General features: G+C 59.3%; 1 protein-coding gene and 1 long non-coding RNA gene across 9 annotated transcripts in view; one reads left to right on the top strand and one right to left on the bottom strand.

The window, feature by feature from the left end:
- The window catches only part of Pbx1 (PBX homeobox 1), a 234,493-nt gene that overhangs the window by 42,093 nt on the left and 164,939 nt on the right, over positions 1–27,461 (bottom strand). For 7 of the 8 annotated variants that reach the window (XM_005319860.5, XM_005319861.5, XM_040278709.2 and 4 more), the window contains 2 exons: positions 6,552–6,796; positions 917–1,107 (listed from right to left, as the gene is read on the bottom strand). In XM_005319860.5, coding sequence (XP_005319917.1) covers positions 917–1,107; positions 6,552–6,796 — 436 coding nt within the window. Of the gene's footprint in view, positions 1–916; positions 1,108–6,551; positions 6,797–22,063; positions 22,173–27,461 lie in introns of those variants that run through there. The other variant, XM_021722699.3, reaches the window with a different exon arrangement.
- On the top strand, positions 9,233–14,390 carry LOC144367089 (uncharacterized). Its single transcript, XR_013426299.1, has 2 exons — positions 9,233–9,670; positions 11,463–14,390. It is a non-coding gene; the product is annotated as an uncharacterized LOC144367089 (long non-coding RNA).

Here is a 27,461-nt window from a genome sequence, read left to right as displayed (position 1 = left end):
CACACCTGACCCCCGTGATAAGCACCACCGATGGGGGCACCCTCGGGACCTGGGGAGCTGGACGGCGGCATCCGTGTTCAGGATGAACTGCAGACCTCGCATGTGCCAGGCCAATTGTCAGGGTATCCTTCCAGAGCAGATGAGAAACGGCAATCACCATCTTGCAAACCAGATGCCAAGAGTGGGCAGAGCCCAAGGAACTGGGAGAGTCCTGGCTCCGGCACAGGAGGGCCAGGGCTGGGTGGTCTGTGCTTTGTTTGGTTCTGGAGCACCTGAAAGGACCTCCATGGTGTGTGCTCAGTGGGGTGCATGGGGCTCATGACGTCACAGTGAGCAGATGCTGCCTACCAGCTGGGCCCACAGCAGGCGGCCTCCTTCCTCTCTATGCCTGAGGGACCAGACCTCCCTGTCCCCAAACTCCCGAGACAGCCCCGGCACATGCTAATCAAGTAACCAATACTGCCGACTGAACTGAGCCGCTCTCTGCCTGTGTGGGAGGAGACCGCGCCTCCCAACAGGCCAACCTGGCGCTCTTAGAGAAGGGTGCATAGGGCATGCTGACTGCACCTTGCTGGTCAGCTGACCAGGGGCCCAGGTGAGACGCACGTGAGACAGGTGCTCAGTGCTGGGAGAACAACCGCCCAACCAGAGCTGTCATCCTGGGGGCTCACCAGAGAGAGCAGCAGAGGGAGGAAACCGTCCCTCCAAACCTGCAGCTTCCCAGCACTGCCCCCTCTGCCTGCCTGAGACCAGCGGCCCACCGTTCTCCCAGCCTGTCCTACCAGACCTGGCAGCCATCCTCGGGTCACTGCCTGGCTCCGCAGTGATGTGGCACAGCCAGAGCCCTTCAAGAGCGCCAACCAGAGCCCACCCTCTTCAGTGGCTCAGGAGGCCAGCCTAGCCCCGGGACACTCACCGCGCATCCAGAAACCGGGAACGCAGGATCATGACGGCCTCGCACGTGCTCTGCTTGAGCTGCATCTGGATGGAGCTGAACTTGCGGTGGATGATGCTGACCATCCGCTCGATCTCCTTTGGGGAAATGGGCCTGGTCCGGCTCTGCTCTCGGAGGAGGTTCATCACGTGGGTGGTGAACTCATTGCAGGCCTGAAATGGAGAGCACAGACGGTCCTGAGGGCCCAGGCAGGCCCGCGCGGTGGAGCTGGGCCACTCTGCTACGAACCTGTGCATGTGGAGAAAACTGGGAGAGCACGGCATCTTGTCAAGTAGATGGTGGGATAAATGACTGCCTGGAATTCCTTTAGCTCAGTGGCCCCGAGTTTTGGCCATGATTTCAATTATTTAAGGGAAAAGAAAATCCTTAATTGATTTTTTTCCTGGACTTTGCTACAGTGGAAGGTGAGAACGTAAATGCTGGTGTAAAACTCACTGCGCCACCCTTGGCCCCAGTGTCAGCCACAGTGAGAGCTGGGGTCAAAGGCATGGGGAGCTCTCTGCCTTGTTCATTATCTGTGATGTGGTATCGCTTCCAAATATTCAATTTGGGGATGCATAAATAACCCAAAGAGTTCAAGAGCAATCACGGAATTAAAAGCTTCAGACTCTGGGAGATTTCCCGTCAGCCATTTCCAGTTTTACTCCAACCCCCACACTCTCAGCCTCCTTCTGAGGATCCACACTCCACAACACAGAGGGAGTCTGACCCCAGGGACTTCATAAAAATGACATCACAACAAGGGTTGGAGGACCCAGGATCCTCTCCGGTTACAGAACAAAATACCACCAGCCTGGAAGTAAGACTGGAAATCAAATTTCTCTACCTCCTTACTTTACAATTGGAAACTGTGGCCCAGAGCGGCAAAGGGACTTCTCCAAGGCCCACCATAAGGAAAGAGAGGCAGAAGCAGGGCCAGAGGCTCAGAGCCCACTTGTCCCTCTGTAGACCAGGGCCCTTCGCTGGCATCCACAGTTTGGTTTCTTTAGCTGAAGAGTTAATAAAACGTCTCTTCACAGGTTAACTCAGTGACGCTGTGACACGGTATGAGGTCTGTAATGAGGAAGCTCAAGAGGCCTGAACTCCAAGGCCCCAAGTCAGCATTAACAGCAAAGCACCCTTAACGTCGGCCACGCTGCGCTGCGTTTGCTGCTGCCGCCCAAAGGCCTTCACACGCGCCAACGGTGTAATGAGGACGTACTGGGGCACGTTCTGTTCACCTGGGGAAGACGTCCAGCTTGACTGGGCTGGGTCTGCACTGGAGAGCGGCAGCCTGTTGGGCCCAACCTCTGGGAGCCCCCGAGGAATCCTTGCACTGTGCAGGCCTCTGCATGCCCGTGAGCCTGGCTCTGCCCACTCCTAATCCTCTGGCATGTCGCTCACCTGGCCTTGGAGGGGCTGTGAGAGCGCAGGCTGCCTGTTCCCGGCCCTGACGCTCAGGTGGGGTGGGATCACAGAGAGGTCCTCAACCTCTCTGTGCGTCTTCCTCCTTCCTGGTGAGATGGGTGACAGCCCTGAAGGGTGTGGCACATTAAATGGTTCTCTCTCTGTGTGCCTGGCCCTACAAAGTCCTGGCACAACTATGGCTTCAAAACAGAGTGCTTGGAAACCCAGTCTACCACTGTGGCCGGCTGCAGCCTCCCTCCTGGGGGAAATCAGAGTGTGATGAACACGGGCCCCCCTTCCCCGTGCCGGCTGGGACCCATGCAGAACTGAGGAGAGCGTGATACAAACACGAGACCTGTCCTAGCAGCTGTCCCCAGCCAACCTCGGGCCCAGAACTGAGAGAAATTGCACGTAGCTGCCAGTGAGCCTCATCCCTGAGGCCAAGCAGAGTGAGGGAGGCACAGGCTGGACCCCCACCATCTTGCTGGAGGAGCAGCCGTCCATGGGCTGAGGCCTCCACCCGGCTTCACAGACTGCAAGGGAGGAGGGGTGGGGGCACACAGTGCTGGCTGGCCATCTGTGCTTCACTGGGGTCCAGTTAGGGTGCTTCCCCAGGCCTTCCTGCTCTGCAGTGAGCAGGCCCTGGAGACTGTGCACTGCTGGGGAGCAAGGCAGCTGCCGAAGAGCCGCCCAGGAGTGACAGAGGCCCGGAGAGGTTGCCCCAGACAGAACACAGGCCTCCAGCTGCAGGGCCCGATGCCCAGAGCTCTGCCTGGGTTCCCCACAGTGGGGCGCTTCCGGGAGGTCAGGTGGTCTCCACTCCATGGGGTGCCAGCATCTGGGCTGCAAGCAGCAAGTTAGTAGAGCCCTCCCAGACCCCGGGTTTCCCAGACCCCGGGTTTCCACGGCAGACTCAGGAGGAAGGACACTGGAGCTCCCATCGCCTGCCCCCCCCACCACCCAGGGCACAGTTCTAGCACAAGGGAGGTCTGGGAAGAGCAACCAGAGAAGACGGCCTTTCAGGGAGGCCTGCAGCAGAGGACAGGTTGAATCCTGCTTTCCAGCCTCCAGGCCTCCCGCCTCTCCCTCCACTCCTTCCACCTCCGACCAAAAGCAAGAGGGATCTTGGGGGCTGCTTAGCCGTGCACCAAGTAAACCCAGAGCAGCTCAGCATGGAGATGGAGCTCGCCAGCGGCATTGTTTACAAAACCTGGAGGATCCTGCAAAGCTGCCGGAGGATCATTTTCACAAACAGCCCTGGGGATACGTTCAGGCTCCTGGCTCTGAGGTTCTGCTACCCCAACACGCCACCAGCAGCACCGCTGAAAGTGCCCTCCTGCAGCCCCACTCCACAGACAGAGCACTCCTTCCACTCCACTGAAAGCCGCCAGAAGCCTCTGGTGAAACCCTCCTCAGCCTCGGGCTCCGGGGAGGCTGTGACAGCCGACTTCCCTGTGGTCATCTGCCACCACCATTCCCCAAACAAAATGAAGTCCAGGCGTCAGCTGGTAAACCACAGACCTGGCCATTCCCTACAGGAGCCAGTAGGCCACAGGGTGATGTTCTACTGGACCAGGGTGTCCTGCTTTTCCAAAGGCCCTGGAGGTGTTTTACAGGAGACACATCTCAGACACACCAGATTCTCCATGACCTGCGACTTCCTACCACCAACACCGCAGCTAACTCACAAATCATTAAGCAGACGTGCCCCTGCGAATAAGGAGAGGTGGCTTCAGTACTTCCTAAAATAGTAAACACCAACGGCTGCCATGACAGGCCCACAGTTTGCTCGGTGTCTAGGGGCTCTTCTTATGTTTCTAACTTCTGACATCTTCATTAGGTAGAATAGGTCAGTGCCGGGGGAAAGTTCCTCCAGAGAACGTCTCTGTACCCGCCTGCCTTGGGTGCCAGCCTCTAGCCCAGGAAATCACCGAGGGGACAAGACATCACACTGTTCCGGGTGCAGCCAGGTATCCCAGAGGGTGCCCTGGTCAAGGGTCAGCACCAGAGCTCAGGGCACTCTGACTGGACATGGGACCAGGCACTCTCTGACCTCTGACCTCCCCTTCCTACCCGACATGGAAATGTGATGGCACCTCCTGTCCAGGTCCCCACCCCCAGAACGGCCTGAAGGACCCAGGGCAGCCAAGTCAGGCCCAGGGCAGCCATGGGGTTGGTGGTTGGGACACGCTCCTGCTGACAGTTTTACTCACTCACAGGAGAATGGAGCGACAGAGGGGCTCGTGGGGAGAAGAGTGTCTCCTGAGCTAGACACAGCCAGCTCCCGGCCCCTTCCAACCTGACGCGCTGCATCCCCAGAGTCAGGAGCCGCTTGGCTCTTCCAGCGGCCCCTGGATTGGCAGGAGTGTCTAGAGGGTCGGGCCAGGGGCCAGGTGTCCTGGTGGAGGTGTAGAAGAATTCCGAGGAAGGAGAACCCAGGCCAGAGCGTCTCCACGGGAGTGTGCCCGTCACCTAACCTCAGGTGACCCGGCAGGTAGGGCAGCCCCAGCTGGCAGCAGGGTGCAGGTGGGGAAGCTGGGTGAGCAGAGAAGCTCGGAATGCTGGGATAGGGTGTCTGCCGCAGCAGCGCTGTGCGAGATCCTGGGGTGGCGCTCCGGGCCTTGGCTGGCCTGCTCTCATCCCTCCTTCGCCCTCCGCCCGGAGGCCTGCATTGACCCTGGCGGCTTTGGGCTTCACGGCCATCTCCCCACCCAGCAGGGGGACTTTGTGGAAGTCTATTTCAAGGGGGATAGGAGCATTATAATGAAACTTTCTTCGTTTTAAATTTTAAAATGCCTATTTCTGTTTTAAAATTTAAATTTTCTATTAAGTTTCATTTGCCTCCCACCTAGACATTCCTGCGTGGGCTGCAGGGGGTTTTCTACCTTTGGCTCTTCCTCCCTTTTCTTTTTTGATCCATAAAAATGAAGGAACAGAATGTCTGATATTTGGTGGGAGGAAGTTCACCTAGAACTTCAGCACCACGTGTGTCCAAGAGGTGGCCGCAGATGTGGCCGCTGAAGGACAGGCACAGGCCTGGTGCCACAGCCTCCTGAGAGAGGAAATGGTGTGAGGTCACTCTGCCCCGGCTGTCCAGCAGAGCTCTGCATGACCAGGACACCACGTTTGCACATGGTGCTCTAGAGCCTCTCCTGCCCTCCCTCGGAGGGATGTTCACGGTCCTTTACCTGAGGGGACGGCTACTGTCCATCACCTGTGGGACAGCCAATGTCCTTCACCTGTGGGACGGCCAATGTCCACCACCTGTGGGACGGCTAATGTCCATCACCTGTGGGACAGTGAATGTCCTTCACCTGTGGGACGGCTAATGTCCATCACCTGTGGGACAGTGAATGTCCATCACCTGTGGGACAGCTAATGTCCTTCACCTGTGGGACAGCTAATGTCCATCACCTGCGAATGTCCATCACCTGTGGGATGGCGAATGTCCTTCACCTGTGGGACGGCTAATGTCCACCACCTGTGGGACGGTGAATGTCCTTCACCTGTGGGGCGGCTAATGTTCTTCACCTGTGGGACAGTGAATGTCCATCACCTGTGGGACGGCTAATGTCCTTCACCTGTGGGACAGCTAATGTCCATCATCTGTGGCACAGTGAATGTCCTTCACCTGTGGGACGGCCAATGTGCACCTGCAGCTTTCTGAGCAGCGTGCAGGCCACCTGCCGGGCCTGCTCTCCAGAGGTCAGGCTCTGGGGTCTGCTGGGGCACCCCCTCTTTCTAGGAGGAAGGCGTGAGCCCTGTTGCAGGCCACGTGTTATGTAAAGAGGAGAACACGAAGGGCCTGTAAGGACAAGTTCTGATGTCCTTTCGCACAGGAGTCTATCAACATCAAAAGAGCAGTCGTCCTAAATAAGGGACGATCAAGGGCACTGACATGCCCCAACCAGGTGTGAGCCACTCCACCTGGCAGCGCCCACGGAGTGCCAGTGTTGGGTGTTCCTCACACGGACGCCGAGGTGTCCTGAGACCACCGTTCACAACTTCCCGTGCTTTATGCCTGCATCTCATTGAACGCCTGCCCTTCCATGGTTGAGCCTAGGGCTTGGTGGCCTCCAGTTCCACTGGGCTTTCTGGCCAGCAAGGAAGTGCTGGGCACAGTGCCTGTGGGAGCAAGGCTGGCTGAAGGGTCTGCGAGCCCCGGGGGCAGCCCTGCACCACAGGCCGTGCGGAGCCCGGGCCCTCTTACCTGCTCGTACTTCTCCAGCTCCGTGTGGTAGATCTGCCTGATCTGCGACAGCTTGGCCCTGTAGTCGGAGTGCTCCACCGAGTTGTCTGAGCCCGCCCCTCCAGAGGCTGCCGCTGCTGCCGCCGCTGCCGCCGACCCACCGCCCTTCTCGGGCCCGGCCACCCCCTCGGCCAGCAGCATGTTGTCCAGGCGCATCAGCTGAGGGTCCGTGGGCTCCTCCTCCTGGGCTCCCCGGATGCTCAACACTAGGAGAAAGAGAGCCGGGCAGGTGAGCAGAAGGCCCTGGGGAGAATTTCAGCCAGGGTGGTGCAGGGCCCACCAAGGAGCGGTGGGAGAAACCTGGGGAGGTGGCACTGCTCAAAGCACATCACACTCCACCCACACCCGGTCTCTAGCGTGGCCAGCCTCAGAGAGGCAGAGATGGTGGGAGGCCAGGGGTGGCAGGTGGGTGCACCAAGCAGAGCTTAGCTTTGGGGTGGTGAGAGGGTCTCAGTGCACCCTGGTGACCACTGTACGGTGAAATACGTAACACCACTGATCTGCACCCTCAAAAAGACCCCAAACAGTGAAGCTCCTATTATGTACATTTACCACAATAAAAAATCCAGAACGACGTAAGTTAATTTCAATAGAATATATTTTTTGCTTTCATTTTCCAACTGCCAAATTTCAATTGAAGGAGAAGCATTTCCTTCTTTATTTCTAATTTTAGATTTCCGTGAGCTTGCGGCTTCACTCAACTTTCTTTGTAACATTTGATTAAAGGAAATTTTCATTTCCAATATCGCCCGAGCTAGATAGGTGGAGGGAATGGAGGAGATCTCAGGCCCTGGGGCAGGACTTCCCCCCCCCCCCCCAGGGCTCCCTGCGCTCCAGGCCACGTGGCTCTGTCCTGGGGGGAAACAAGGGCGAGGCCCTGTAAGCAGACCTGTCAAGGGGTTCGGGAAGGCACCGTTCCTGCACAGTGGACGGCCACCTCTACAGACACCACAGACACCGGGTGAGGGGTAACTTGGGCCCAGAGAGACCCAGAGACCCAGCCTTTCCTCGCTGCTGCATCCGACCTGCCGTGTAAGGAAGCGCTCATCTCACCCGGGCTAGAGTCGGCAGCCAAGCCTTTGCTGAGAGGTGCATGAAGGGGACTTTCAATTTTGAAAACTGGAGGAGAATTTTTATGGGGGGGGGGAGCAAGGGAGAGAGGTACTTGTGGGCTGAGGGGAAGGGGGCCAGCATTTAATCGTGTTCAGGGCTGCAGGTGGAGGGTCTAGGTCCCTGGTGGATACACAGCTCCTGGGCCGTGAGAGTCAAGGGCTGCTTCAGAGCAGGTGCCTTGGTGAGCCCCAGGGGGATGGGCCCATGCCAGCTGCCTGCAGAAACGAGCCAGGTGGCCCTGCCAGGCTGTGACTGGGGACACCTAGAGGTCCAGGGCCTTCCGTCTCTGGCAACTCCAGCATCACTGTCGGCTGTGCCCACACGCTTGGCTTCCAAGGACCGTGACAGCAGTTTAGAAAGAAATCCCACATTCTGTTCCGAAGAAAAGCTACAGCAGGGCTGTCAGGGACCAGAGGTGGCCGTGTGGACCAGCCACGTGTGGACCACGCCGTGTGGACCAGCTGTGGCCATGAGGAGCACAGAGAACGAAAGTGCAGGGACACTTGTGCCCTTGATGGACTAAGAAAGGGCGGAGGGAGGGTGGAGGAAGGAGGGCGGGAGGTGGGAGAGAGAGGAAGGAAAACCCCCTGCTGAGTCCCGGCCGCGTTGTCCTCCCACACCGCGTGTTCTGCTGTCGACGTCACGGCACAGGTGGGCTGGCCCCACAGCTGTCTTTCAGCGAAGCCTTCCTTGGTGGGCTCAGAGACCATGGAAGCTGCCTGTCGGGCTGATCATTGGGAATAAGGAAGCAGCCATGGGTTCTGTCTCTTGAGCTAATTACTCAGGTCTCCCAAATCCTCACCACCACCCAGGTCTCCTGTGCAGAGTGACTGTGTGGCCTTCCTGCGACGGGGACCTCATGGTCCCAAGAGGGATCCAGCCACCCAAGGCACCTGCCGCCAGAGCCCTGCAGCTCTGCCCTCCTACCCCCGGGGTCCAGGAGACTGTCCGGGGTGAGGACATCCACTTGTGGGGTTCATGGGTCTTTATTGGTGAATGTTAATTTCATTACAAAGATGCTTACGAGTCATCCCAAAATTAAAAAAAATATATAGGCTCTGAGTTATTAATAAACTAATATAATTGTTTCACTAGAGATTAGAAAATTAAAAAAAAAAAAGGAAAAGTAACAAGCAGAAAACCAAGAAGTCCTCTCCAAGTTTCTCCGATTGCCCTGTTTCATCACCCTCAAATCGTGAAAACGGAAAACGTCAGAACGTGTGCAGGAGCCAGTGTGAGCAAGGACAGCTCCGGGCAACACTTTCACCCTCCGCTCCGTCCACGGGAGGGTCTGGTTCTGGTGGACTGGCTGCATATTTATGGGGCACGGGGCAGGGACGATGGCATGCTTGTGGTCCAACCCAGAGCCAGGGGACGCCAGCGCAGCACTGTGAAGACAGGTGCTGGATTCACTGACACGGAGACTGCTCAGCCAGTCGGTTAAAACAAAGTCCCACCAACATTAAATAAATAAGCGGAAGGGTGGTGTGTCTAAGCAGAACTGATGCTACCTATTTACTGCTTGAAGCCAGCACTCTGGCGAGTGGGAGACAAAATGATTATTTAAAAGCTCCTTTTTATCTCGGCGGCACCATGCAAGACTCAAATGAACCTTCCGCCAGGACACCAGAGATGTTAACGCTCGTCCTCTGAGATCCAATTTCAGCCAGCGGAGCGGTTACCTAATCCAGCAGCCATCACAGATGATCAGGTCCCTGCCTCCCTGACGGGCGCCCGCACCCGCCCTCCTCAGACCCACTGCTTCCACTGAAGCACGTTTTAAAGGGCCCATCCCTGTTTGTACCTTGCACATGGTTTTCACGGCCAGCAGGCCTGCACCAGCCACCACCCAGGAAACGCAGGCTCCAGGGGACCCTACTGAGATGGCTGGCCCCTTCAGTAAGAGGCCTCCAGGAAGGCATTTCCCTCCCACGAGTCTACCCCTCACCTGAGAGGAGTCAAGACAGGTAAGTGCAGAAATTGTCCCAAGCCCGTCCAGACGGGTCACATCTGCCTTGCAGCACCGCTCACCTGGGGGCTGTCCTTAGGTAAACTCTGGGGGAGCAGGCTGCCACCGCACTGGGGAGCCACTCCCCGTCCTGCGGCTCCTCCTTCCCTCCACACAGGAGAAAGGCCAGCCTCCAAGGCACACTCAGGGCTGGGCCTGGTGGAGGCCCAGGGCGGCTGGTTTTGTCCTGGGCTGAGCCTCAGCCTGGAGCAGCTCCAGCCAGTGCCCACGAGAGGGCACTGTCTCCCCACCAAGGACCAGCTGGCCTGGAGGGTCCACAGCCTCCAGGGGCCAGGGCTGGGGCAGATGGCCCTGCGCAGTCAGACCTCCACAGGAGGAGCAGGTGGGCAGGAGGCAGAGCCCAGGTTTTCAGACTGGGACGGTACCTGGGAGATCCAGAGCAGAGAGGACCGAGGCAGACAGGTGGTTGGGAAGGGCCTGGGTGCTGAGGGCAGGCCCTTCTCTGTGACTCGAAGGCACATCCCAGACGGGGTGGGCCTTCGCACCAATGCCAGGAGGCCCGTGGGGAGTGCAGCTCCGGGGCTCAGCCCAAGTCCTCTGCCACCGCCCCGTCGCCAGGACTTTGAAGGAGGATGGGACAGAAGCTGACTGGCCTTAGCAATTTTAAATCACGGCAAACTGCTTGCCTCTCAGGGGCCTCAGTTCCCACGCAGCCATGCTCCCAGGGCACGCAGCAGAGGTGAGGCCAGGTGACTTCCCGACAGCCAGGTGACCACGGGGCCCAGGACACAGCAGAAGGTGAGGCCAGGTGACTTCCCGACACCCAGGCGACGGGGCCCAGGAGCACCTGTGCACACACACACACACACACACTCACACACACACAATCACTTTCACACACACACAGAACAGAAGGTGAGGCCAGGTGACTTCCCGACAGCCAGGTGACCACGGGGCCCAGGACACAGCAGAAGGTGAGGCCAGGTGACTTCCCGACAGCCAGGTGACCACGGGGCCCAGGAGCACCTGTGCACACACACACACCCACACACTCACACACACTTTCACACACACTCACACACACACACACACTTTCACACACACACAGAACAGAAGGTGAGGCCAGGTGACTTCCCGACAGCCAGGTGACCACGGGGCCCAGGACACAGCAGAAGGTGAGGCCAGGTGACTTCCCGACACCCAGGCGACGGGGCCCAGGAGCACCTGTGCACACACACACACACACACACACACTCACACACACTTTCACACACACACTCACACACACACACACACACTTTCACACACACACACACACACTCACACACACACACACACTTTCACACACACACAGAACAGAAGGTGAGGCCAGGTGACTTCCCGACAGCCAGGTGAAGACGGGGCCCAGGAGCACCCGTACACAGTCCTCATCTCCTGATGCCCGAGCGTGGTCATGTGAGGCAAGAGGGCATCAGCAGGACAGGAGGCGGAGAGGACTTCCCTAGCTGACGCCTTGATTTCCTTAACTCCTGCAGATCTGGTCCTCTCCACGACCTCCCGGTCCTTCTTTGGATGGGCAGAGCCCTGAGCCCGGGGCAGGATGTGCTTGCTCTTCCCTCCTGCCCAGTCCCAACCTGCTTGTTATCTATTTTATTTGTTTGTTTACTTATTTATTCACTTAATTTTAGCTCAGTGGCTGAGCACCCTGGCTTCAGTCCACATTTCCAGGAAAAAAAGCACAAAGTTTTATCCCATCCCCTTTTAAATCTCACTTCAACCTCTTTCTGCAGGAAACCTTCCCACGTGAGAACCTCTGGCCATGAGGTCCCCAGCTCCTGAGCCACCAGCACACTGTCCACACCATGGCCGCAGGGCACCTCGGGATACCGTCACACCTGCATCTGGCCAGCAAGGCTGAGCTCCTGAGGGCATCTGTTGGAGTCTGGCACTGAGCGTGTGCTGTGGGCCTCCCCAGGAGGGACCGGCAAGCATGGGGGTGTCCCCAGGTCTCCCCCTGCCCTTGGCCGGGAGCTGAGAGCCTGTACCTGCCCCTGCCCCCCACTCTAGCTCCCCTGAAGCTGAGCAGCCTGCTTACTCTCTGCCACCTCTTCCACACCCACTTCAAACCCGTCAAACCTGCCTTCAGAAACCTGCCCGTTGTAAACCAGCAGAAGTACAATGGCCTGAGGCCTGCGTCCCCAGCTCAGCCTGGCGGGGCCCATCAGCCACTGTTACTAGGGACAGGGCTCTGGTCCTGGGGAAGGCAGGCCTGTGAAGGCTGCTATGAGGCCCAGAGAAGGCCTGGCTGCAAGGCCCCTGGGGCAGGCGGTGCCTCCACAGGCACCTTCTGAGGAACGCTTGGTCGGAGGCAGGGAGCTGCCCAGGGCCTGGCCAGGGCCTGGCCAGGGCCTGGCCAGGGCGACTGCAGGGCAGGAGCCAGGCTGGGGCCTCCTCCAGTTCCACTTCACTTGCAGCAGCCGACAGAAGCGGGGGAGGGGCTAGAGGTGGTGGTCACCCGTGGGCGACCCTGAGGGTGCGCCCTCCTCTCCTTCCCCCAGGTGCCTTCACTGCCCACAGCACGGCCATGTTTGCAAACTGGAAGCCACCAGCGGAGAAGGACGCTGACGGATTCCTTAGTGCCTGGGGGCCCGGGGTAGTGACCATGGACGCTCTGGTGACTTGGATGGCAAAACTGAGCAGCCATTCGGTGTCCCAGCTGCCAGCCAGCACTTCTGATGAGCCTGGGGGTCAGCTGCCAGCCCTGCCCAGCCCCCAGCTGCTCCAGTGTCCTTGTGGGCCTGCAGAAGCCCCCCGAGAGGGGCAACCCAGTGCCAAACCTCCAAACGCTGGAGCCCCCTGGATGCCCAGAGCTGCCTCTCTGTCCCCTGAGCTCTCAGACACATGGAGTGGGACTGTGTGGGGTGGAGGTCCCCAGCGTCACTGCCCTGGGGATCTGGTTTGAAGACAGAAGGCTGGTCTTTCCAGCCCCCCAGTGTCTCTCTTGCAGGGATAGCAAACCATATCTGCTCGGGGGCCTGAGGCCCTCCAGGGCCGCTCCTGGACTCCAGGCCACGACTGGCCGTGGTGTGCAGAGCTCTGTGAGGGTGTATGCAGGGGTGAGGATGAAGTAGGCCGCACACTTGGGATGGGGCTGCCCGTGTCTGGGTTTCCTCTAGAGGAGACACTGGTCCTCCTGGCCGCCCCACTATCTGGGCTGGGTCTGTGGTACTGGCCACATGGACTTCTGCTTCTCAGGGGACACTCGGGCACGGGTCCCACTCACAGTTCCCTGCTTGGCACACCAAGCCTCCTGGCCAGCGGGCAGCTAAAAGGCAACCCCCGTTTCTGGACGGAGGCCACTGCCCGGGCACAGGCCTTGGTCCTCACAGCGGAAGCTTGCTTGCTGCTTGGGAGATGCCTTTTCCTAAAGAAGGTGGAGGGAGGGCGTGGCTGGCGCCACTGTGCCCCAGGTGGGCATGCTCTGAGGGGCCTGTGCAGGAGGGGCCCACGGTGACTGTGAGGCAGGAATAGTCCCCGACTTGGGGACATGCTAAACAGCCTGGGAGCCAGGGAGCCGGTGGTAGGCGGCTTGCTGTGTTCCTGAAGAGGAAAGCGTCTCTCCTAGAGGAGGCCACCACAGGAAGAGAAGCTCCTTGGTCCTCTCCTGCCTGACGTAAAAATGTCCTGCGGCATGGAGCCTCGGTGGGCACCCAGCCCGTCACCTGGTCTGTGCAAGAGCGTCCCAGAGCCCTGTACCCAGCAAAGCCCCAGTGCGCGCAGTGGGCTCCCCTCCTCAGCCCGTAGCATGGCACAGAGAGCACCCGGCACAGCCAGGGGAGATGCCTGCCACCAAGCCCAGACTCCTTCAAGCCATTTTCTCATCACCAACAAGGTGACAGAGAGTCAGCCATGCCATGATTCTTATTGGGGATTAAATGAGGTTTCTTTTGCAAAAGCAGGTCAGTGATTGGTAACTGGAGGTTTCCAGCTGTTGGTTAAATGGGAACTCATTGATAAGAGTCCCCTTGGAAAGAGAGAAGACGCTGGACACATTCAGGGTAACGCTTGGTTTCTGAGGGTCACGAGACAACAACACACACACACATGCACACTGCACGCCCCTCCTGTGCTTCCAGTGGTGCTCGGACGGAACCAGGGCAGGCCAAGACGTCAACGGGTGCTCTGCAGTGGACAGCTGTCCAGCACATCTCCCTCCCCCTGCTCCTTCCCTCTCTGTGCTCCGTCCAGGGCACCCTGCTCCCCACGCAGTGCAGACTGCGCTGTCCCCTCAGTACTGAGCAGGAAGCTCAGTGCTCCTCCGGCCTGGCTCACGTGGGCTGCTGTCAAGCCCTCTCCCACAACGGGACAATCCTAACCAGAAGAGGCTGGGACGTGTCCTCACCCAAGGTGGGAGGAGGTTTGCCCACATTAAACTTGGGGTGGCTCAGGGCTCAGCCACGCCTCTGCTGAGGTGCAGAGAAGCACACACTGGAAACGCTGCCCTGGGCAGCGGCTCCGCTTGCGTCACGCGTGGTCTTCCCACGTTGGCACGGCCACCGTCTCAAGACGACAGATCTCGTTCCTGCTCCTGGTGACAAGTGGAATTTTCTTGCCCATATTTTAAAACTAAATAGTAGCAGAAATATTTGTTTTCTAACTTCCCAAACAATTCCATCAGAACACAGTTGGAAATAAAGATCATTTTGTTCACAGAGAAATCTCTCGCAGTTTCTCAAAAAGGATGAATTTTGCACAAAGTTCCTCCTACAATGGAGCTACTGACCGTGGAGAATTCATGATTCGGTCCTCCTCAGTCCATGCAATCCATGACAACTTCCAGCCCACCTCCAGGAGACCAAGGCTGCTGGCACCCTGCTCCCTGCGGAGTCTCCTTCCCAGGGAGATGGGATCTCTGCCAGGTGAGGGCAGGGTCAGGAGACAGGTGCAGTGCTCAACCCACTGCCACCCCAGCCTCGGCACTGGAACCGTGAGGGCCTGGGAGAAGGATGCAGGGTGGGGCGCGGGAGAGAGCACAGCGGCCGTTCCTTGAAGGAGACAAGCAGAAAGGGCTGAGTGACCCCAGGACTCCCTTTGCCACACAGCCACCACAGTGACCGCGAGGGCATCCTGCCTGTACGTGCTTGCTAGCTCCACTAATACTGGATGAGGAAGCAGGTGCCCCTCTGCAACCTGGGCCTGGCAGCACAGGAGGGATGCCCAGGGGAGATTCCACACCCTCAGGCCAGCCTGCATGCCCACCTCCGGGCTGCAAAACAGAAACAAAGACATAAGCTTCTGCTTTGTTTAAGGGTTTCAGAGATTTTCTTGCTTTCTCTGCTTTCAGCAGCTAACACAAAAATGTTTAAAAAAGAAATTCAGAAGGGAGAATGATTCTGCGTTGGTTAGAGGCTGATAAAGGAAATGGGAAAGAAGCAGATTTAATACCCAGAGGCAAGTTTCAGAAAAGCCTGAGTAGCCACAGGGGAGAAGTTCTCTTGGCAGGAAGAGGGTTAGACCAGACAGTAAGAGGCTCTGTCCTTGGGGAGGCCTCTCTTGGGGACCACAGGGTGATGAGCATAGGAGGAGAAGTTTCAGGAATCTGGCGGGGGTGGGGGGGGAGGGATAGGTGACGGAGATGCCACCTGGCCAGGGTAGGGAGTGGCCTGGAGACCGTGGCCTGGGCCAGGAGCACTGGGGTGGCCACAGTCTGCCAAGAGCACTCTGCCACTTGGCGATGAAGAGGGAAGGAGGCAAGGTCCTGCTGTTCCAGGGAAAGTAAGGCCTGCTGAGCTGCAGGCCTGGAGGCAGACCTCTGGGCCGAGGGCCTGCCACGTGCCCACCTTATGTCACTGACACTGGGAAGCTCCCCACCCTACAGTGGGACCAGGATGTGCCCTGCAGCCTGCTGAGCTGTCGGGAGCACAGACAGGGAGAGCCAGGGCAGCCCTCCCGAGGGCAGAGGCCACCTCTGCACTGTGCTGAGCACAGTCCCGCGCTGCAGGACATGGAGTCTATTTATGGGTGCCCCAGGTCCATTTCAAAGCCCATGCCAATTAGCTTTCCCTTTTCCATGACCACAAACTACACCTGTGACCCCAGACAGTCATCTGGCAAATGCATGTGAGGTCAGCGGGCCCTTCAGGGAGCTGTGCCTGATCCATCACTGCTCATTAGCAACCTCCCAAGCCCAGGCCTTGCGCTGAGGAGCGCCTGGCGCCATCCGCAGACGAGCAGCCCAGCATGCGCAGGAGGCAGGCTGCGGGACCCACAGGAGCTTTGTTGCTTCCTGGGACTTCCCTGTGGCCTCCGGAAGCCCTCAGCCTCTGGCGGGCGGCCGGGGGACCTGGGGCAGAGGCTCTAAGTGGGACACCTGGCTGCAGTGCTGAGCACGGCTGAGGCCTGAGCCGTCCCCCGTCACTGGCCTAGTCTGCACCAAAGAGCGAGTGTCTCATGGGGACCAAGGAAGCTGCTGACCTAAGGTCTGAGGAGATGAGCGGCATCTCGCCTTTGAGGCTGCGTCCACACGGCCATTGTTTCCTGTCTCTCCCATCAAGGCACCTGGGCCTTTTCCTGGGGACAGAGACCTCATGGGTGGCTTTGCCCTCAGTACTGTCCTCTGCGGGGCCTTCGCCTCTCCTCCGGCAGAGCCCCGAGGTTGAATGCGGGATGGCCAACGGCTGGACTTCAGCTTGAGCATGGGCGCCGGCCTTCCTTCCACCCTGGGCAGGGCTTCTCCCGCTGATTCCAGTTTCCAAGGGGACATGTTAAAGAAGTAGATTTCGAGTAAATGATTGCGACTTATCGAAAATAATGTGCTACTTAGCGTCTGCAGCAAACTCCCGGGCAGGCAGGGAGGGGAAGCGGCGCGGGAGCAGATGGAGCCATTAGGCTCTGATTTTCAGAAGGGCTTGCTGTCTGCCTCCCTGTGAAGGAGGAACTCGGGGAGAAAGGACTGACCTCTGGCCCATTCCTTCCTTCTGTGCATGGGAAATGGAGACGGACCAGAACCCTCACACAGAGGCACCAGCACCGTGAACACAGATGGTGCCAAGCACAAGGTGCTGTCCAGCACAGGGAGTGGCCCACAGGGAGAGCGACGAGGAGCCGGCTCGGTTCCCCTGTGAAGATGGGCTCCCTGAGGTTGGGCCTCTTGTCAACATCCTGCTGTGTGTCCCAGCGAAGCGCCTTGACTTCCCGTTTGCCGAGAGCCGACGTCTCTCCAGCCCACACCGTGGCTGCTCCTCCAGCCAGGGCCAGCTGGCCTTGCAGGCCCTCTGTGATGACATTTCTCTCTGGATTTGGGGGGAGCCCTGGTGTGGTCACCCTGTGACAGAACAGCTGAGAAAGTCAACTTCAAGGAGGGAAGACTTCTTTTGGCTCTGGGTTTCAGAGGTTTTGGTCGGTGGCCACTTGGCTGTGGGCTTCTGGCCCATCGAGAGGCAGGACATGGTGGCCAGGAATGTGTGGTAGAGCAGAGGCCCCGGCTCCTGGTGGCCTGCAGCAGAGGGAGTGGGCTTCCAGAGCCAGGCCCGTCCCTCCTCCACTCGCTGGGGATGCAACCTGGGGGGGCACCAGGTCCAACCACAGCAGCCCCGAGCCAGCGGTAACTGTGTCCCCACGTCAGCAGAAGCCTGCGCGGGACTCATGGTTTCTGGGGCAAACCCTACAGAAGTGCTGAAGCCAGGTTTGCTCGCCTCCCGCACTGCCTGCTCTCCAGAAGCACCCTGCTTGGTTCTGCAGCAGGTCACGTCCACCTGTGTCCAGGGGTACTCTCACAGCTCAGTTAGAATTTTCTCAGCTTGCACAATTTCACCCACAGCCCACTCCGCCAAGGACTAGGTGGGTGTGGTGGTCAGAGAGTCACAACAAATGCACTGTCCACCCTCAGCCAGGGCCAGTTGGGAGACCCAGCACGAGTCAGCAGGCTTCCCTCCTGGGACGGAGTTAGTGCCCAGATGAAGAATGGCTACGTGGGCCTTGGACAGGGGAAGCAGCCAGGCATCTTCTTGTGTGGGAATTGAACTTCACAAAGGAACTGTCGGAACCCAGCTCACTGTTTCCTCTTCACGTAGACGTCCTGCTGCGTCACTAAGCCCTTTATTCAGCTGGGGAAACGGAGGCCCAGTGGAGTCCGAATGGCACAGGAACAGGGAGGTCTGCAGCTGACTTGGGCTGGGCTCCCTCGCTGCTTCCAGTCCTGGCGAGGTGCTGGCAGAGATGGCTGGCCTTCAGGGCAGCTGGAAGCCTTCCCAGGGCAGGGGCCGGGGCAGCCGGCTATGCGGCCGTTTCTCCTCGTTTCTCTGCCGTCCAGCCCGCTGAGCCAGAGAGAACCATGAGGGAATTATGTGGCTTTCCAGCTTCATTGCCCTCGACCTGTTGTGCCCCAAAGTGAACCAAAAAGTCTCAGAATTGCTTGCACTCCACAGCATCAAAAATTATGGTTGGACTCATGCTTTTTTAAAGCTGAATATGGCTTCGCTCGGTGGCAGGAGACCTGGGGGGAGCCAGAGTTGCTGAGCTGTTGCCAGGTGAAATGGGCAGCACTGGGCTGGGCAGACCCGGCACAGAGCTTGACGTGGCCCAGAGGCGGGCCTCCAGGTGCAGTCTGCAAGCCAGGGATACGTGGCCCTCTCTGTCTTTGAATGCCATAGGACACCTGAGGTCCCAGAAGGAACAGAGAAGGGTGCAGCACCGTCCTCCAACAAAGAAAACACCTGTGCAGGTAAGAGGGCCGTGAGCACGGCATGTGTCCTTCTCCCCACGCCCACTGGGAAGGTCATGACGCCACCTCAGCCTGATCTCCTCACCTTCAAAGTCCTCTCCAGTGGTGGAGGACCACGAACCTCAGCAGGTGAGCCACTAACACAGGGCTTGGCAAGGCCCTGGACCAGGCCCAAGTCGGGGAGGCTCCATTCCACCTGAGCAAGCAGCAAGGCCGCCGGTCTCGGAACTCCGAGGCAGCCCACGTGGGGATGGGGTAGTCCCCACCCCCCAGGACAGGGGTCTGAGGAACTATGAGCAGGAAACGGGGCTGTCTTAATTCTCCCCTCCTCTGCGGGTGCTGTGGTGGGCACCGCTGTCCTGTGAGGCTGAGCACGTTGGGGGGCAGGAATGGGAAGTGGGGAGGGAGGAACAAGCCTCGCGACTCCACGGATGCAGAGGCAGCGTGTGCACCCAGGCCCCTTCCTCCTGCGCCCCAGGCCACCGTGCCCTCCCGACCCCCTGTCTCAGGGAGGCTTCCTCCGGCCTCTGCGAGCCATGCCGAGCAGCACCTGAGGAGCAGCAGGCCCTGGGGACGCAATGCTGGCCTCAGAGAGGCGGGGGCAGTGGAGCGGGAGCCCACCGTGCTGGAAAACAGGCCGGGGTTCACCCGCATCACTCTGCTGGGCCCCCTCCCCACTGAACGACAAACCCGTCTGTTCAGTCATTAAACTAAAAACACACGTTCCGCGAGCGCTCGCCGGGTGTCAGACAGGTATGGAGGACACGGAAATACAACAGGTAAGATCCCTGCCCTAAAGACACACTGGCTTCACGAGGAAGAGGGGACCACGGCCCACCCCAGGCACCGCGGGAGGTGGGAGGCGACTCAGATCGCGACTACAACGCCCTCTCAGGTCACCCACTTGCCCACTCCAGGGCAGGCGGCCACCTGTTCACAGGCACAAGCAGACCCCACAAACGCTCACCAGGCCGACAAGGACCAGGGAGGTCCTGCTGCCCACCCGCTGTCGCCCAGCTCCTGTGTCCTCCCAGGAAACATGGCGGCATGTGCAGGATCTCGACACTTGAGAGCCACCACGGAACAGACCTTGCTCTGTGTCTGGGAGCAGGAGAGCCACGGGGCAGTCCCCGGACACACACAGCCCCTCAACCCCCAGACGTGCAGAAGGTGCACCTCCCCACCAGGCACGAGGCTGTACAGAGGCCAGTCACCTACAGTGCCAGGGGCAGCTGGCAGGGAGAGGCCAGCCGATGATGAAGTCACCATGCCCTGAAATTCCTCATCTGCTTTTAGGCCCCTGTGCCTTTGAGGAGACTCCTGAGTGTGCGAAGCACTCTTGGTGGCTGTGCCCCCCCCCCCCCCCCCCGTGGCTGGCACTCTGCCGTCTGCTGGTTCGTCACACACCCACCAAAGCCCTGAAGGCAGCCCAGCGTTCAGACCACCCTAGAGACCTTCTTGGAATGTGGAGCGTCTGGGCAGTGGTCTTTGGAAGGGGTCCTGGGGACAGAAGTCTCAGGCTCTGAATCTCTTATTTGCTCTTTGCATTAACAGAGAAGAGCAGTGGACATGTGGCCACCAGCACTGAGGTTGAGAGAGACGCAGCAAATGGCCGCTGCCCTCCTTCCCCTGACCCAGCTTCCCAGTGTGGGAGGCAGGGCCCCGACCAGCCACGGTTTCACTGTAAACAGCTCTCGCCAGGCCTGAGGCCCCCCAGACAGTGATCAGCTTATCTGACAGAACAGGCCTCTCTTCCCACCACAGAGGAGGATTAGCAGGCTGGAATCACAGCGTGAAGTGTGATCAAGGCCTGGTTGGCAGAGGGCCCTGTACGCTCCTCTGGGCCCCGGGTTGCTGGCACCGTGTGAGGACCTGAGGGGACAGGCATTTCACCAGGAGGTGGCAACTCGGACCCAGGAACAGCGAGTGTTATGGGAGAAAACTGTCGACAGCTGAGGCCCGTGTCCTCTGCACCTCCAGCCTGTGGACAGTCTTGAAGTCACTGCAGCGAAACACCTTGTTCTGACTCATTGAAATAAAAGAACCTCAGGATCCTGACCAAGGGTGAGGTCCCCCGTCTCGGGGCCCTAGGGCGAGTGTGCAGGACGAGTCACGGCCTCCCCCGCAGCAATGGCTGAGGCCTGCGGAGGCCCAGCTCAGGGCCCAGAGCCACCAAAGTCACGAAGGAACTGTACCAGGACTGGGCTGAGCAGATCGGCTGAGGAATCCCTTCCTGAAGGTGCCAAGACCAACCCAAGGCACCTCTCAGCCCCGAGGAGACCACTCCCCGCGGAGATGCTGGGCTGATGGCACCTCTCAAGAGGACTCTCTTTTCTGAGTCAGTCCATGTCAGGAGCCGCCCGAGTCTGGGGGTGCAGCTCCCTAACAGACTGGGCTGTGCTCCAGGAGCACGGCTCTGTGCCTCGAGAGGATGCCGGTGGCTGATTTGCGAAGACCTCCTCTTACCCCGACGTAGCTCCCCTCCACGAGAGCACTCCACTCCTGCTCGCTTCTCTCTGGAGAATCACCATCGCCCTTAAATTCCTCACTGCCTCTCCACCTGCCCTTTCCTCCCACCCAGATTTCCTAAAGATCCAAGCACCCAGGTAGACGTACATGTTGGGAAATGGCCTCCCCCAACATGCAAGAGTGAGACCCCGGCTTCCCGAAGACTCCCAGCATTCACACGGCATCGAGCTGCCCCCTAACGGGCTGTGGGTGCCCTACCACCTCGGTGCCTCAGCCAACTCAACCCCTCTCTCCAGCACCTGCTTCTCGGTGCCTTCCAACCCCTGACTCTTTCCTGCACACCTGGGAAGAACAGGTGGCCCAGGTGGATTCCCTTTGGAGATAACTCCTGAGCGAGAGACCAGCAGGGCCTGCAAGGTGGGAGTGCCCAGGCCACCTGTCCCACCCCATTCCTGACCATCTCATCCTGAAAGACACACACCACAACCACAGCACAGAACCCGACAGCCGTGATCTTCACCCACAGTCGTGGACAGCAAAGCCTGAGGCCCACGCCGGCACTCTCAAGGAACTGATGGGTCATGAGGCTGACATGAAGGCAACTGACCAGAGCTCAGTGCGAGTGCCGGCACACCCCAGATACACAGCCCACCAGGCGCAGTCTGCCAGGAGCAGGGCAGAGTGGCCGCGAAACAGGGAGGTGCGTGTGGCTCTGCAAGGGCTGGACGGGAAGAGGGTGTTTTCTGAAGGAGCTCCTGGTGCTGGGGACCCTACAGAGGCCTTTAAATGCCCCCCAGACTGCACCCCAAGTGGTTCTCGTGTTCAGAGTGGCGCCACCGACAGAGGCTGAGTGCAGCTGCTCCTGATGTGACAAAGCCAGAGAAGTGCCCCAGGTCTAGCAGGGATGGCCCTGTGATGAGACGACCTGACAGGACAGTGGCTTGGGGAGCAAGGAACAGGTTCGGGCCTGTGCCCAGGACTGATGTTCTGGGAAAGCAGACACTGAGTAGGAGACGCCTCTCTGGGTCTGAGTCAGCAGGGCCCCCTCCTTCTGACAGCCCCGCCACTTCTCTGAGCCAGGCCTGCATGGGGCGGGGGCGCCCAAGTGCCAGTCACCGCCAGTGCTGCTGTGACTCCCAGCTGCCCGAGGTCATCCGGGGCCATCCAGTTAGCCTCTCAACCTCGTGCTGCTGTCCCTACCTGCAAAGTACACAGGGCTGCCAACTCCCTCCAGCACACCCTCCACAGGTGACAGGGGTGGGGGCAGGCAGGGGCCGCTCTGTCCAGGGACCATCCTCCAAGCTGCAGGTCCGTCTTCCAAATGGACATGCCATCCTGTGTCAACAGTCCCTCTCTGCACTAGCGAGTTAGCACTATCCGGAGAACGGGCCAGCGCCTCCCCTGGCAGAGCTGTCCATAAACATGCTCTCTACCGAGCCCCTCAAATCCACCTGACCCCGTCAAACAAGCTTGCTTCAGAGTGGCTCGTCAGAGCGGGTCATGGCGCTGCAACTTGGCTGGGATCTGGCAGGTCTTCTTTTATAGAGAGACTTTGGGAAAATGTGCTGCCGCACCGAGGTCTGATGGCAAGGAATCTGGGCGTAGTGAATCCGCGATCAGCTGCATGCTGGGGTGGGAGGCTTTGCACCCTGAGTTTCCTATCTGCAGCTAAAATGGACTTGGCAGCGGATCTTGGATAGGAGCTGTCAGGTGATTCCCCTGGAAGGAAGGGCAGCCGGGCTGCCTGTCGCCAGGAGGGCCTCTGCCCCCTTCCTGGGCAGGGCCCTGCTTGCCTTCCGCCCTGCCTTCCCTCAAGAGGTCTGGGCTGCGGCATTCCATTCTCCTTCCCTCCCGCCGCCCAGCCCCCTTGCGGCTTGGAGGCCCAGTCTCATCCGCAGACAGGCCTGGCTCCGCGTCAGACAGCGATTTCCCTCAGCCTTAATGGCTGCTATTAACAATGGGCCGCCCTGCCCTGCTAATGGCTCAACTTACAGCTTTTTCTCTGATTGCGTATGAGTAACACTGTGTCACATGAGCTGTGTTTAACAGAGGTGTAATAAATGCCAAGGAAGAAATATGACCCAAAATAAAAAATAGTTTGTCCCCGAGTGGCCAGGGTCTCACGACTCGCAACAATGTGCATCTCGGCTCCCAGCGCAATTTCCATTTGCATTCCTTTTTTTTTTTAAGGGTCTCTGGGGGCTTTAAAAAAGCTGTTTAAGAGAAAAGGCAGAAAGACTGTAGCGACTGTCAGGCAGGGAGCTCCACTTTCCAGGAGGAAATGCAGCCTGTGGACCCTCTGGGCGCAGGGACGTTGGGGGGGGGGAGATGGCCACTGAGGGTGTGTTCAGAGAAGGCAGCTGTCCTCCCTGGTGAGGTCCAGACTCAGCCTGGCTGCCAAGGTCGGAAGATGAAGCCCCGGGAGGTGAGCACCCAACGCCAGGCCCACGCACCCCGGGGCGAGGGTAGCAAGTTCTCGTTCTTTTAATAAGGAGCATCTTCACATACTGCTGGCTGGTGCCCTCTCTACCCAGAGAAAAAGCCATAAACACTGACATCCCCTGCAGCCCCTCGGTTGCCCAAAGGCAGGGGCTGTTCCAAGTCCTTGAGGTGCCCAGGCAGGAGGAAGGTGGGGCAGGTGCAGGAAGAGCACCGCAGGGCCCGCTGCTGATGTCACCTGCTGGCCCGGACTGGCCACTCAGGAGGGCAGCCGCCTTTTGAAGGAGGAAGGTGCAGGGACACCACCTGTGGTGCCTGGCCTCTCCTCCAGAGCCTCTGGCCTCCCCACCCCTCTCCACTCACCTCTCAGACTGGGTGTTTAGCACCCAGACCTCCTGCCCCTCTGAGAGGGGAGACCGAGGCAGGAAAGGCTTGCGGCTCTGGGACTGGGCTTCAGAGGTGCCCCTCACCCACGGGGGCAGCTGGGGACCACGGGGAGCAAGGGCCAGGCAAGGGGACAAAGCGCTGCGTGGCAGAGGCGGGACCTGCAGCAGGTGGCCACAGGGGAAAGTGCTGGTTTCACTAGTGTCCTCGGTTGGGACTCGGTGTCTGTGATCCTGGCACGTCACCTGTCTTTAACAGACCAAGGGGCGCTCCAGGGCTCCTCCAACCACGTCTGTGGGACTCGGCTCTCACACGTGAGCCCAGAAAGCCCGCCTTTTCCATGAAGGCATGTGGAGCCCCACGGCTGCCTCCCCAGTGCCCGCCGTCTGTCACGGCTGTCCCGCAGCCCCGGAGCGCCATCTGAGCTGACCCACATGGCCAGCTTCGCCGGTGAGTCCTGGATAGCCATCCTTCAGGAAACGGACTCAGGAGTTGAAACAAGTTCAGAGTCACACAGATGCTCCTCGCAGGCAGGGTCCACGGCCTCCGCCTCACCCTGGCCTGGCCCCCAACTCAGAGAAGCCGGCGCTGCCTGGGTGTGTGTGGGTCCCAGCTGGTTACCACCCTGAGAGCGGAAATCACAGGGATGGGGTGGCAGAGGGCAGGCAGAGCCAGGGGAGCGCCTGGACACGGGCTCACAGGTCCCAGGGGCAGCCACACCCGCGACACGGCTGCAGCCGAGCCTCTCATCACGGACGCTGTCCTACAAGGTCCTTCACGCCGTGCTGCGTGATAAAACTGGCTTCAGGGCCAGGGCTGGCTCGCTTCCTGGCTATGGCGATGCCCCTGCATTGGTAGGGCATGCACCCCTCCCCTGGTCTGGGTCCATGTGAACGAGGAGTCGGGCTCCCCAGGGATCAATAAATGAAGGACAGGGAGCCCTGCCATGGGGGGACAGGCACAGTGAGGCCCAGGGCCTCAGGAGGGCAAGACTCCTCCCGCTCAGGCCTCCACACACAGCCCCCTCTGGCTCACAGTCGAAGGCTCTGCTGCTCAGCTGTGAGCAGGAAACGTGACAAACCAGGGGCCAGGCGGCACGTGGTCTGAGGCCAGCATCTCCTCCAGCTCCCGTGAGATTCTCACGTCCTGTTGAGCCTCAGGCAGCCATGGCCCAGAAGGGCAGTGCCAGGTCAGATGCACAGGTGGCTTTCCTGGGGAGGGTGCTCCTCTCACACAGACAGACCCACAGCACCAAGCCCGAGGCGGGGCGGCCTGCCAGTCTCAGGTCTCTGAAACGCGGCCATCCTGTGAGGACCAGCGGTTCTGCACAATGGAAAGGCCAAGTCCAGTTTCACAGACAAGAAGGAAGCCAAGCAGAGTTAAAAGCAGGCTCCCGAGGGCCAGTGAGGGCCAGCAGCAGGACCTCCCTCAGGGCAGGGGCTGGCTGCCCCAGGGGCTCCTGTGGTGTCCTCTGCTGGCTGATATGGGGTTCGGAGACGATGGGCACCTGAGAACAGACCTCCGTCCACCTCTAGCACCACCTGGCGGGGCCTAGCCAGGCTCAGAGCTGCCCGCCAGCTGTGAATCACGCCTGTGCTTGTTGAGGAGCTCACTGGATGCCCAGCTGGCGGGTGGGACATCAACGGTGGTTTCCCTCCCGCTGAGTGTCCCTTTGTCATAGGACTCCAAGGAGTACTACATTCTGTCCTCCTGGATGAGGAACGCCGTCTCTGTTAAGCAGGGACTCCCTGGTGTGGGGAAAACTGCGTAAGCAAAGACCAAACATGCCTCCCCCTCAGGATCCAGAGCAGAGCCCCCTCGGCCAGCCACGCCCGCCCTTCCCTGCAGTCTTGTTCTGAAGAACCCGAAGTTTTAGCTGCAACTTCATGTTTTGCTTAACTGTCCGGAATGGCAGATGTGACTCTTGTGTTAGTTCCTGTCCCCATCTGTCTTTTTGGGCCAGAAATATCTGCAGACGGTGCCGGGGCTCTGTGCAGGGCGGGCCTTATCTGTGCTGACCATGATGAACCCCCAAACTTGAAATGCACCGAGCTGAGCTGGCAGTGCACACAGAGGCCCGAGCGTGAGGTCTGCTGCCTCTCCCCTCTCTGTCTCCCCTCGCTCCGCACAGGATTCCTCCAAGATGAGCCACAGGGCCATCTTTCCTGAGGGAACCAAGAGCCCACCGTTCCTCGCCTTCAGGATGGTCTAACGCAGGCACCACGCCCAACCCGGCCACGTGCCCCCGCCCCACTCCCTGCTTGGGGTGGCAGGTGGCACTTCAGGCAGAAGGGAGAGGGGTTCCTGGCTCCCACCCTGAGGACCTGCGTCTGGTGCCGTGCTCTGACGGCTCCACTGTGGGGCTCAAGGTTCGCGAAGGAAGGGGCCACCTCGTCGCCGCGTCTGCCTCAGTCGCCCCAGAATGTATGTGTTTTGTTTTCTTTTTAACCAGGAACGATTTTATAAATGGACAGGCACGACGGAGGTAGGACAGGCTCACTCCAGGCACCGTGCATCTGACCAAAGGCATCCAGGTTTGGGACGTGGAGCCAAGCTTCACAACGCGCTCAGGAAGGTGCGACAGGGTGAAGCAGAACAAAAGGGAAAGGAAAAGTGAGGAGGAGACGTCTAGAATGCGGCCCATCTGAGAGCGGACTCCAGGGGCAGGGAGCATCACACTCCAGGAGGCAGCCTTTCTGGATTTCCAAACTCGGGATCAGGCGTGTGGGCCGACGCCCGTCCTGCTTCTCCCGGGCCACGGACAGACACGGTGTCCTCGGCCTTCCCTCCTGGGCTCGGGTTTGGTGTGTCCCTCCAGTGTCCTCCATGGAGCAAGGTCTGTGCAAGAGCCGCGCCTGACGGCCCCTGTAAGTCAACAGGGTGACAATAAGGACAACGAGGGCGGAAGTGAGGACAGCGAGAAGGAAACCCAAGGGCTTTGGGATGTGCGGTGGACGCCTCTTGGTGACCTGCAGCAGATCTGCCCCGGCCCTCCAGGTCTGCCTGCCCCCTCCGTCCAGCCTCACTGCCATTGTCTCTGCTGCTCCATTTGAGCAGTGTGCACCACTCTGCTGCTGGAGATGTGTCTGATGGTGCCACACGGTTCCTTGGCATTTGGTGACACCTGAACAGTCACAGTTTTAACCAGGAATTTCCAGGGCCGCCAGCTGCCCCCTGTACTCCTCCCCACCGCCAGCCGAGAGCCTGCCATCTGCGGGCAGAGTTGTGTTCTCCCCACGGCTTCAGGAGCTTCTCTGGGATACAGGACGTGTTCATAACAAGTTCCATGGAGTCAGGGAGCACAGCTGTGAGGTCACATGACAGCTTTTCCAGGACTCTCCCTGTATGTGGGGCACACAGAGGTATCCAGCAAGTGCTCACTGTCTGCTCACCTACTTGTCCAGGTGAAACTCACCATGGACACTTGCTCTTCCTCCCCTGAACCTGGCCCCAGAGGAGAACCCGCCTTAGGATCCCACTGACTTCATCGATGAAGCAGTTTCCCCTTCCCATCCAAGTTTCCAAAATAAATCAGAACAAAAGGTAGCCATTTGCTTCAATCGTAAATGGATAGTGGGTGCCCAGGCCACTGCATGACGTCCATGACACACTTACACACACCCAAGTGGTTCAGCATACCACTCAGTAGATCCACGGGGAGAATTAAAGGCAGGGCTGCGCGTCTACATGAGCACGCTTTCCGCAGTCGGGAGCTACCTCCAGGCAATCCCAAGATGCTGTCTGTGGGCTGCAGCCTGGGTGGGGCTGGGGGTCT

This window comes from Ictidomys tridecemlineatus, chromosome 10 (assembly GCF_052094955.1).
Source record: "Ictidomys tridecemlineatus isolate mIctTri1 chromosome 10, mIctTri1.hap1, whole genome shotgun sequence".
Classification (NCBI taxonomy): Eukaryota; Metazoa; Chordata; class Mammalia; order Rodentia; family Sciuridae; genus Ictidomys; species Ictidomys tridecemlineatus.
Note: the sequence above shows the minus strand (reverse complement) of the source record. Positions and strands in the feature narration are given on the sequence as shown.